This window comes from Polistes fuscatus, unplaced genomic scaffold (genome assembly GCF_010416935.1).
Source record: "Polistes fuscatus isolate 324 unplaced genomic scaffold, CU_Pfus_HIC Scaffold13, whole genome shotgun sequence".
Classification (NCBI taxonomy): domain Eukaryota; kingdom Metazoa; phylum Arthropoda; class Insecta; order Hymenoptera; family Vespidae; genus Polistes; species Polistes fuscatus.
Window position 1 is genome coordinate 866,372 of NW_025113031.1, and position 13,120 is coordinate 879,491.

The 13,120-nt window shown below is 26.9% G+C and overlaps 2 protein-coding genes across 2 annotated transcripts; both read left to right on the plus strand.

The window, feature by feature from the left end:
* The first annotated feature begins 386 nt into the window (after positions 1 to 386).
* LOC122513697 lies at positions 387 to 2,489 on the plus strand. Its single transcript, XM_043630133.1, has 4 exons — positions 387 to 537; positions 1,567 to 1,700; positions 1,904 to 2,135; positions 2,315 to 2,489. The coding sequence occupies exons 2-4, from the start codon at positions 1,619 to 1,621 to the stop codon at positions 2,364 to 2,366; spliced, it is 366 nt and encodes a 121-aa protein (XP_043486068.1). The 5' UTR covers positions 387 to 537; positions 1,567 to 1,618; the 3' UTR covers positions 2,367 to 2,489.
* Positions 2,490 to 6,731: 4,242 nt separating this feature from the next.
* LOC122513768 (kinesin-like protein costa) lies at positions 6,732 to 10,109 on the plus strand. The gene is made up of 2 exons (XM_043630244.1): positions 6,732 to 6,859; positions 6,947 to 10,109. The coding sequence occupies exon 2, from the start codon at positions 6,961 to 6,963 to the stop codon at positions 9,508 to 9,510; it is 2,550 nt and encodes an 849-aa protein (XP_043486179.1). The 5' UTR covers positions 6,732 to 6,859; positions 6,947 to 6,960; the 3' UTR covers positions 9,511 to 10,109.
* The last annotated feature ends 3,011 nt before the right edge of the window (positions 10,110 to 13,120 follow it).

Genomic DNA, 13,120 nt, shown 5'->3' on the forward strand with positions numbered 1-13,120 from the left:
AAGTCACTTTCACGAGGACAGATTCGTTTAAGAAAAAAAATTTGTAAAACACCGCGGCTAGTTTTCTTCTTCCAGCTGCTAAATAAAAAATAGTAGACGCGAACGAGTCAGAAGAATAAAGAATAAGAATAAGAATGAGAAGAGAGGTTGTTACTCCCATCGTTAACCACAATTTAGACGGCCCTGTTCTCGGCCACGCGATTTTACCAGCCGGTAAACCAGTCAAGAATAAGACCGAGATAGAATCAATGCAGACATGGCGAATTGTATGTGTAGGAAAGAGATGGAATATAAATGTAAGAGAGTAAAAGAGAAAGAAACAGATTAGGAATAAAAAAACCAAATAGAAAGTGGTCTGTCCAGTGCAAGAAACTACAGTCTCCGACGCTTTTAAAGCACCTCCTCCTCCCGTATGCGGACCACGACGTGTTCCTGTTTTCCACGCACTATAGCAAGGGGTACGGTGCTGTCTTGAAACTTCTCGCATCACTGTGCCCGCATTTCTCGTGCGGTTGTCGACTCGGAAAGTATCTTCTGGTGAGTAGACAATTTCTTCCTTCGTTTCTTCGTCTTTATTTTCCAAATATTATTCTTAATCTTCGTTTGAAATATTAATGTTTTATATATATTTTCAAGAGTGACGTTAAATACATTTCTCTTTCTTTTTATTTTTAACCTTTTTGCTCTCGTTTATCTGTTATACGGTCCAAAGTTCGTACAAGTTTTCGATAATTTATTTATTAACCCTTTGCACTCGAGGCCTTTTTCGCTTGCGCGAACCAGCAACTCGAGAAGATTTCGGCCAAATTATTAAGTAGACATTTTATGGGTACTTTAAAAACATTTATAAACAAACAAGCGTATAGAAATAATCAAATATCATCAGTTTATTCATTTATATGTCGAAAAAAAACAAACTTTGATAAATACTACACTCTGTAATTAGTTTTGTTGTGATATTTAATGAAACTTGAAATCAGCTGGGCGCCGTATCGGCGCCGCTCGAGTGCAAAGGGTTAACATCTCGCGATCAGTTTAATTTAAAGTTAATGACTGTGTAATAATTATAGATATGATAAATATATATTATTACATCGACAAATAATATTTTCCTTTTTTTTATTTGGAATATTAACCCTTTGCACTCGAGGCCTTTTTCGCTTGCGCGAACCAGCAACTCGAGAAGATTTCGGCCAAATTAAGTAGACATTTTACGGGTACTTTAAAAACATTTATAAACAAACAAGCGTATAGAAATAATAAAATATCATCAGTTTATTCATTTATATGTCGAAAAAAACAAACTTTGATAAATACTACACTCTATAATTAGTTTTGTTGTGATATTTAATGAAACTTGAAATCAGCTGGGCGCCGTATCGTGCAAAGGGTTAAATGTTTGTTCGTCAGACCTCGGTTCGTACACGTTTTCGATAATTTATTATTAAATGTTTGTTCGTCAGACCTCGGGCAACAAAGATTTTTGTTCCGTGAAGATTTTAACGTATTATTCCCTTGACATTTGTCTATTGATTATTGTCTTTGTTTCTTTGTTTCTCTTCGAAGGTTTGAAAAATTCAACATTCTTGGAACACGCGTATAAATTACATTTAGAAATATGAGGAAGCTTTTGGCTCTTTCGGTAATCGTATTGGCATGTGTAATGATCAACGCTCAAGGACAGGTATCCCCTCCAAAACGTAAGTAATGCAACTTGCAATGCCGTGCTGTTCTTTGTTCGATGTATTTCTAATGAAATGATTTCATGCGTTTAGATAGATATTAAAGAAAGAAACGTTTTATTGTGTATATAACATTAAAAAAATGGATTTTCGTGTTAAGTTTTTCAAATAAAATGAATAATTCGATGTACGACGAGTAATTTTTCTAATCGTTCGAATAGCATCAGTTTATGGAACAACATTCGGCGACATCGTCGTATCGTCCGATTTAAGTGTACGAAGAAAATCTAAGGAAAATCGTCAAGGCAAAAGATTACTTTCAAATGTACCATCCGGTACTACCGGTTCGCCTGAAAAATCAACCCCAGTTGCATCCAGGCTCGTGTCCAACGACGGCAGTCGTGTTACACCAGTGAAAAGAACTAAACGTGGATCTATTACACGCCAAACAAGGTAACAGTTGTTTCAATGATAATTAAACGATTGAAATATGATACGTTTTAAATGAAATCTCAACTCAAACTTCATTCATTTGTTATCCAATATTAGCAATATGTGTCTCGTATATTTAAATTTATAGAATGATTATAAAAATCATATAATTATGACAATTAATTAAATAAATATCTTAGATATTTGGATCTGGGAGTAGCGGGATACTTGCTGAAGTCTCAGAAACGATAAAAATTAAAAAACGAGGACAACCGCACAATCCCCACACCCCCATCTGTGATCACACCTTTCGACTAACTTTCGGACTCGGTTCATGTATCAAAAATTCAATAAAAATTTGTCTGTTTCATAACACTTTCGGTGTATCAATATCCTGCTGATAAATATTCCCTATTCTTATCCTTTTTATAGTTTTCAATTCTTATATTTTCATGCTCGTTTATTTCTTAGTATCCAAGATAATCAGTGTAGTTGTAATAATACTTGTTCATACTTGCGTGATAAAAAATAGACAAAATATTTATAATTTATAGAATGGTTTGAAAGGTAAGAGTCCAGCATTAGGAAGGGCATAAAATTTCACAGAATGCAATGCTGAAAAGTGCTCACTGCTGTGTCATATTTTTGATTTGGTATAGTTAGAGTGAACAAATTTTAATATTAAATTAAAATACAATCTTTTTTCTACGTGTATGTGAATACCCTATAAAATTTTATATCGAGCATCTAAGTAAGTTAAAATCAGAACGTTATAATCTTAAATTCTATCTATTAGGAATATTATTCCCGTTATACACATGAGCAACCTTCGGAAAGTCATATAAACATTTAATAAAAGTACTTTGATAAAGGACAACGTGCCAGTCTGAAGGGGAATTTAAAGGACAGTGCACCGAACTTATAATTCGTATTGTTAACCACAATATACAATATTTACAATAAACTATAACCATAATTAAACTGAAATAATAAACACAACGCGTTGTTTCGGCTGTTTTAATTTATTTTGAATACGTTTCTACAAAAAGATCTCTCAATACTAATCGTAAATTTAATATTTCAAACAATGCAGAATAGAAAAAATAATAATAGACTTGATCAAAACAATACGGAGGAAAAATTGTTGAAGGATTTTGGAACACATTCGCCTGAATTTTCGGACAAAGGTAAAATAATAACAATTTATTTTATTTAAGCTCAACGATAAAACAAATTCCAATGAAGATAATACAAATAAATAATAATTTACAAATATATAAAAGTGTGTGTTTGAGAAAAGTATTTAAAAAGAAAAAAGAAAAAATAATCACATTTGTTGACAGATAAAATTGAGGAAACTTCTTTATTAAAGAAAAAATTAGAAAAGGATATAATGAAAGAATCGGGCAATATAAAAATATCCCAAAAACAATTAGATAAATATGAACATACTTTAAATGTATCTTCAAATGCTTTTGATAATATCCCAAATACGAGTATTCATTTGAAAATAGATTTATACAGATTTTTTGGAATGCGATGCGTCAAAATGAACAATATTAAAGTATTCGAATTTTCAACAGGGAGAAAAGTTACGAACGATAATTTATTTTGCGTAGAAATTTTGACTACCGATGATAATTTGAAATTAGGAAAATGGGTGATGCCATTTTCGACTGATATGGAGGATATTCTTTCGGAATATCCTTTGGATAAAAATACTGATTTGAAATCATTTTTAAAATGTTGCAAACAACACGTCAATTGTTATAGTTATCGTCAAGAACAATACAACAATTTAAAGGTTATGTATAGAATAAATTGTTTCAAATTTAATGATTAACATTTAAACGTAACGTATTTGTATTTTTGTGTTTAGAATATTCTCTCAAATATAGAAAACTGTTCCTTAGACGCCAATCTTGGATATACACGAATTCATTTACATATGTCAGGAATAGAACAGATCGATGATCCCCGGGAAATATATAATATTATTTTGTTTATGGCTTATAAATCAAACGAAGCACTTCCATATTTAATAAATATTGAGACACAAGATAATACTTTGTCGCCAAAATTGAATAAAATATTTAATAAATATTTTAAACCATTCAAGATCGTCAATTTGAGTGCTGCATTCGAACAGATTATTGGTGATAATCGTCATTTTATTTGGAAAAAAGTATCTAAAGTTTCCAATAACTTTGATGAATACATAACGGTATATACACGTTGTTATTCTTTTTTCCTTTTTTTTAACATATTATAGACTTGATTATAGATTGATAACGTTTTCATTAAAACGTTAATTAAAATACAACTAAACATATAAAAAAATATATTTTAATATATTTTAATTATTATTTTATAATAAAAGAAAAATAAATATATTTATTACTATATAATATATTAATTATTTATAATTATATATTCATTTATAATTATATATACTAAATAATATATTTATTATTTATAATTATATTTATTACAAAAAATAATATACTTGTTGAATTTTCTGTATGTTTGAGCTATTCTAATTCTCTATTTAATTGAAAATAATGATATGTTATATAAAAATTATTATTATTATTATTATTATTAATTATTCTTCTTTTTTTTTAATTACTAAATGTATAGGAAGAAAAAGATGAAGAGAGTACTCCGAAAGATATGAAAAGTAATGATACAAAGAAAGTAAATTCAGAAAGTAGCCTTGAAAACGATTTAACAGAGTTACAAATCGAAAATGGAAATAGTAATTACTCGTTGAATTCAATTGAGGATAAAACAAGACCAAAATCTAATAATAGAAAAAATAAAAATAAACTTGTCGAAGAAAATTTAGATGCAATTATTAAAACCCAAAAGATTAACAAGCAAAAGAAAGATTTTCGAAAAAGTTCTACGAATACTGTAACGAAGAAAAAAGTAAAAGAAGATATTTCAGTCAAAGAAAACAAGGTGCAAGCAACTTTAAAATATATATTTACAAAAAATAATATAGATCAATCCAACAGAAATGAGGACAGCCACACACATGAAAAAAAGGAAAACAAATCTCCATCGACAACAGAGAATTCAGTCAAAAATTTGCGTAGGAGAAGTACACGAATAAATGATACAAATAAAAACAAATCAAAAACAGTTTTAAACGAAATGTTTGATAAAACAAATGTGCAAACAGTTGAGTGTGAAATAAACGAATCTGATAAGAAAATGAATCTTCCTATGAAGTCAACGGAAACTGTTTTGCTGAAAAATGATGAAGAAACTTCGAATACAACGAAAACTTCTTTAAAAGAAAATCCTTATAAATATTTTAGCAGCACGCCAAAATTAAACAAGAGGAAAACAAAATCAGACGATGTACGTCTTCCAGAGATTAGTGCAATTGCGTCCTCGTCAACGAATCTGGGATCAAAGAAAAATTTGACAAATATTTTGAATGAAAATGACGATAATTCTTTGTCGGTCATCGATCACGATAGTGAAAAAGAACAATTCAATGAAATACAAACGAGCGAATTATTGAGAGACATTAAAGTGGCTAGTAAAATAATAAAGGAGAAAGATAGTAAAACAATAAAGGAGAAAGATAGTAAAACAATCAAGGAGAAAGATGATAAAAAAAAGAATATTAGCAGGAAAACAAATAAACGAAAAAGTGTTAAAAAAAAACAGAACAAAAAGGTCAATTGATCGTTTAATAATAATTTGGTTCCTTTTCATCCGATTATTTTATAAAATTAATTTAATTTACGATGTGTGTTTTTTGTTCTTTTTTATTTACGGTCTATAAATGAAAATCTTTTAATTTCATTCTTTTTTTATCCTGATTGAATTTGTCCTTCCCGCTCCTCTGCAGAGAATTAAATTCCATGCGTAATGAATTTATCGTAATCGGTAAATTAATCTTTTTTTTCTACTTATTTAATTTGTTTTAATAATAATTATAATAATATTATAATAATATTTTAATAAATTTTAATAATATTAATAGTAATATTATTATAATATTATTATTATTATTATTATTAAATAATAATAATATTATTTATGTAAAAATATTTTATACATTTTTATATCTAATATAAAAGTAAATAAAAATATATATATATATATATATATATATATATATATGTATATATCGAACGAATAATTAGCGAGAAATATCGATCAAGATGGCAGCAACGAACGTGAATAAGTGACAGCTACTGGTCTAGCTTGTTTTACTACTGTGCGTTATTTCATTTTATTATCATCGAAAAGTATTTTTATAAAATATAAACAAATGTATGTAACTATATTATTCTGTATTTATTTCATGTTACAAAACGTAGACAAGAATAATTCATTTATTCGATTATCCATATCATATATATATTTAAAGTAATAATTAAGTTAATAGGTTAGAAATTTATACTAGTGACTTAATTTTTATTTCTTTCTTTTAAATGTTATTATATTTTCGAAGAAAAAAGAAAAAAATAGAGAAAATCATTACACGAGTTTTTTCTTTCTTCAAAATATTTGATATAATGGAAAATTATAATGACTCTCTCTTATAAATTTTCTTTTCTTTCTTTGTTTATATTACAGAATGCTGGTGGGAAAATTAAATGCAAATGAAATATTTTCTTGAGGTTTTTTTTTTTATGTGTAATCTGCTAAGCAAGAATTAAATATGTAACTTCTTGAAGATAGAAAGGAAATTTGTCATATTCAATCGCTAGCATTTCAATGTAAGTATTTGCAATAAATAATACATTATTATGACAAATTACCTTTATCGTTATACATGTGATTATTCTATTTGATTGAAAAATTAGAATCATTCATCAAAATGATGCATTACGGGCCTTGGATTCATCAACAAGCAATTTTGGATAACCATCAGTATTACACCCCATATATCGCTGTGCTGCCACAATTTCAACATCGTAATCAAGAACAACAAGATTTGGATGAAGAAGAAAGCGAACAAACTGGAGATGAAACGCACGATACAATGACCTCTGCTACATCAGGAGAACGCAGTTCTAGCGCTGACCTTTTCAGATTGCAATTTGCAGCAACGCAATGGTCTAAGTTAGTTTCTAATGCGGAAGGATTATTCAACAAACTTATGACAAGTAATATCTTACCGCATACGGAACAAGATCAAATCGAACAATGGCTTTGCATGAAACAGGAATACGAAGAGTGTATTACTAATGATGATACGGCTAGTTTACATGGTTTTCCTGAAAATACTAGAAAATCTTTAGAAAGAATTGAAGAGGTAACGGAAACTGATGAGAAAACTGACGAATCTATAAATAGAGGAGAATTAAAAAATAATTCTAATAGTTCGTCAGTCACGGATAGTGATATATCAGAACCCGAAGAAGATGAAGATGACGAGGATGAGGATGATCATAGCGATGTAAGCTCAGAAAGTCCAGACTTTTTAGAGAAACTCAACGAATGTATGAATAAATTGAAAATAGATACAGATAATATTGTTGAGTCAAAGAAAGATATATTCAGAGAAACTAATATAGAAATTCTTCCAACTATGATCAAATCTATTAATGCTAATAATAATTATGTTCCATTAGCAAAACCAATCCCTACTAGGAATCCAAATTCCAGGCGAAATTCTATGCTTCCTGGTTCAGAAATGTGTAAGGAAGTTTTAGCTTTTAATGATAACTTCAAACCGTATCAAAATATGCTTAATAAAAAAACAACTGAATTCACAGATACTAATATTTTTGACAATTACGAATCTGTAACACTCGGTAATGAAAATCTTACTGTTCAAAATGATAACTCTCCAGATTTATTAATAGATGCTCTTAAAACTTCAAATATTCCAGAACCGATCAAAGAATTAAAATCATTGGCATTAAATAACGAAGCTAAGCAAACACAGGTCAGAAAAATTCAATCAGATTTAGATGGAGCCCATAAACGTATCGAGGAATTACAAACGACTATAAAGATCAAGGAACGTTTTATTGCAGATATGGTCAAAAATTCAGATGCTAGAGCGAGTGCAAAATATAGATTTCAAAGAAAATGGAGTAAATTAGAGGAAGAATATTACAATACCAGATCTCAATTAGCACAAGCAGAAAATGCATCCATATATAAGGATTCAGAAGAAAAGTCAACCCATAAAAAGGAAATTGAGTTATATAAAAATTTGGCGATACATTATGAAAAAAGATTAATGGATATAGAAATGATCAAACAAATAGCCGGTGATTCGGCTAAGAAAGTTTTGGAGCTTGAAAGTTCATTAAATACATCTAAAAAACAAATGGAAAAATTAAAAAAGCAGTTGAAAAAGGAGGAAGAACGTAAAAGAGCATTGGAAGATGAATTGGCTGAAGATCAGAAAAAGATTCGTGAATTAGAAGAGAAATATAATCTAACGGCATCTAAATTAAAAGAAATTCAATCGGAGAGTGAAGATGAAAAGAATAATACTAAAATAAAAGCTGGTTGTTCCGAGAAGAAGAAAAATTTACAAGATGTAAGCGCTAGAATATCTCATCTTGATCACGTTTTAAAAGAAAAATCAATGGATTTAGAGAGAACAGCAGATACAGATGAGAAGGAAGCACTTCGTCATGAAATTCGAAATTTAAGGCGTACGAGAGATTGTCTGGTTGATGAAAAATGTGATTTAGATGAAAAATTTCAAAAAGAAAAAACTTTGAGTACAGTAGAAGAACGCCAACTCTTAGAATGTGGAGAAACTATCGAAGCAATTGATGCAATGATAGAGCATAAAAATGAAATGATCTGTGGAAGGAAAGGTTTTGATGAAAATCAATCCCAACGTGAAAAGGGAGAACGTATGTTAATGGAACGATTGGCAAAACTTTCTGACGGTGAAATGAGAACTTTGTTTTATAAATATTTTCTTAAGGTGATCGATCTCAAAGAGAGTTCCAAAAATTTGGAAGTCCAAACTGCTGAACTCGAAACTCACGTTGAGGTTCAGGAATGGCGTATACAAACTTTAACTAATGCTTTAAAACAGACTAAATTGGAAGCGGAAAGAAGAATTGTATTGATGCAAAGAGAACACGAAGAAAGATTACATTTAATGTTTAGGCATATCGCTGAGGAAACCAGTAGTTCGGGACACGAGAGATTAGATAATGATACAGAATTAACCAAATATAAAAGAGAAAATCGAGCTTTAAGAAAACGATTGGCAGATGTTGAAGCTTTGATTAAAGGTCCAACGGCACCACGTACGGCAAGTCCAGCCAAAATTCCACAGCAGGGATTGAAACAAATTTCTGCCGCTGGTCGTCCTGTAACCAAAGTAACTAGACAACGTAATAAGCTCATAATACAAAAGACTACTGACTGTGAAAAGAGAAAACAGTGAGTCGTATTTAATTATTTATGTTCATATAAAGAGAGTCATTTACGTCATTTTTCTATTTACGTGAACATTTTTTGTTTCTTTTATATATCTGGTGAATCGCTTAAGACCAGTGTTACTAGAATAAAAATGTAAAAATGAAGTACTTATATTAAGTCAAACTTGTTGAAAATTGTTGCCATAGTTACATGTATAATAGAAAAATTAATAATGCATTTATTATTATTATATATAAAATTTAGTAAAAATGATTATACCAATTCATTATATATGAATATTCTGTGTAAAGAGTCTAGATCGAATGCATATTACGACTTATTGTATATGTATATTATGTATCGTATATATATAACTGTAGAAACTTAAATTCATTATTTTTAGAGCACGAGATATGTATAATTTTTTAAGCTCAAAATAACTTAAATCTCATCTTTTTTGTAGTATTTATATAAATTCTATATTCAGCATTATTGTTTATATATAAATATATGTATATACATATGTATATTTATATATTTAAGATTGTCATCAAACGCATAACATATTTTCTGTATCATTAAAAAAACATTCTATTTCAAAGTAACAGAATAAGCATATAAAAATGAATTAAGTATATATAAATTGTGTGAATATATATATAAAAAAAAGAAAGAAAAACAAAACAACACAAAAATATTATAAATAGAAAAATTTCACGTTACTGTGCCACTGTATTTTATTAAATTTTAATCTATTTTAATTATTATAATTTATTGTAATCGTTGTAAATAAAAAAAAATTCGTGTTATATATTATTATAAATTTAATAGAATAATTCATTGCGATAAAAATTTACATTTATTTACAAATCAATTTTTACCTCGTTATTTTTTTATTTATCTATTTATCTATATGATGTAATTAATATTATAAATATATGTAAAATTAAATTGATTTACTCTTATAAAATACTTTATAAGGATGGAATATAGAAAAAAAGAAATGTTTTTATTTAATACAGGTTTTATATGTTTTAAATTTGTTTATATAATAAAGATTAAATTTATACATATAGAGATATATAATAGTACTTAACTGATAATGACTAAATGAAATTTACTTAACAGTTTTACAATACGGTTTGTATGTAAAAAATACTTTCTATATTATTGACTTCACACATATTGATCTTTTTACTAATATTTACAATATAAGAAGAACAATAATGTGTAAATGTCGTTACTGGAACCCTGAAATGGCACTAAAGCGATGCAAAAATCTGTAATCAATAAATAGAACTGTATTTATTAATAATTATTTTATATGTACTCTCTTTCTATTTAGAGAACTGCAAATTGAAGATACAAATTCATTATTAATTAATAATATTATGTTGTTTTCAAGTACCATTTCTGAGTTAAATAATAATAATTATGTTTTTTATTATGATTACATTACAAGTACTAAAAGTACTGTTCATTTTTCTTGTTTTTCTTTCTTTGCTTTTTCTTTAATACGAACAAGCCATTTTCGTTTTAAAGTTTTAAAGATTATGCGATATTTCATCGTACAAACTATTTATTAGAAATCTCAAATATTATTTCCTCTTCAAATATATATATATATATGTAATCTCTATAAAAAAAAACAATCTTAAAATCTTTTTTAATCTATTGTATTCAATATCTTCTGTTAAAAATGTTACATTTAATAAGGTGTATTAAAAATAATGAATACCATGATTTACTTCTTTTAAGTGACTTTGTTTACTTTTATAACTTTTTAAACAGAATAAAAATTATTCTGAAAAAATTAGTTATAAAAATTAACGTTTGTCTTGGTAATTCTTATATAATATATATATATGTATAATATCTTTTCTTTTTGATACGACATTTGAAGAGTTAAAATAAAAAATATTTAAAATTGATGGAAATGTATAGAATATTAACAAATAATGATTACACACAGAATAATATAGACCATATTAATTTTGATACTATTTCCAAACAATTTATCATTACTTCACATACTGATATTTAGAGCATATAACAAAAATTTCATTATTACAAGGCTTCACCGGCAAGATAAACAAATAATCTTTACAATATATACTTAAAATTAAACTAAATGTTTAATATTATACTAGCAAAAGATAATAATAATAATTATTATTAAACTAGTTTCAAATAACAAGATAATATACAACGAACAAGTTACAATAGACAACTGCAGTATTTTGCATTGAGAAAAAAAAAAAGAAAAGAAAAGAAAAAGTAATCGAACAGTGTGCTATCTTTAATAATAAATTTATGTAACATACTGTAATAATATTATATAGTGCAATTATACCCTTTGATGTTCTTATGCATACATATAATTATAAAACTGAAAAGGGATCTTTTAATACACATACATACACACACATACACACACCATATATCTATATATTTATATTTATATATAATTTTTAATTTATATCCATATATATATATATATATATATATATTGGCATATAAGAACTGAATAAGTAAAAAGATGCAGAAAAAATAATTGGCATATATAATATATATATATGTATATGTATATATGTATAGATAAACAATGCAGAAAAATTCAAAGTCATATACATTCTATCTGGTATTTAGAAATGTGTTGATTTGTGAAACCGATCTATTAATTTTCCAAAATAGTTAATACAAAATTCAACGTGTATTTTCTGCATCTTTATTAAGTTTTTATAAAGAAGGAAATTAGGTGAGCTTTGTTTTTTTTTATATTTTTATGTGATTCAATATTTACGATATATAGTTTTTTATCAAATCAAATGTATATGTTTATATATACATACATATATATATATATAAGTATGCATATATAAATATATATATACATATATATATATATATATCACACACGCTGCTAATAAAAAGTACAAGAATTATTGTAATGATATGTTTTGTAGAAGTAATTATTGTATATCCAAAATATTACAATATAGAAAAGGTCAACTTTTATTCGTCATTTAATCCATTGCTATATAAATATGCAATGAGCATAGTATATATTTTCTTCTGTGGTCCAATGTAGATAATTTCACGTATATTGTTTATTCTTTTAATATATATATATAATAGACATATTTTATATATGAAGTATACATAGAAATAATATGCGAATATTAGAAAAAATATATGCATATATAAAATTTAATATGAATATTTAACATTTATGTATATAGATAAATAGAGTAATTTATCAATATATATGAAATTATAAATTTTTCTTTTTTATCAAGCTTTAATATAAGCGAATAAATTTGAAGAATGAAATTATACAATTATAAAGTTACCAATGAATTTTAATTGTTGTCTAAAAAAAATTGGTTTCATTTAAAATAAATTTATCTAAATAATTACCTTCTTTGTAATGTTCGTAAAATCAATAGAATCATAAATATTAAGGGATGAATAAATAGCATTGCAAATGATTAACTTTAGTCATATACTATGTTAATACATAAGATTACATAAAAATTATTTAAGCATATTAAGCAATCATCTGATTTTACTCCTATAAGATGCGTATAATAAAGCAACATATGGCAACAAAAATGGAAGATCCAATTTAGTAA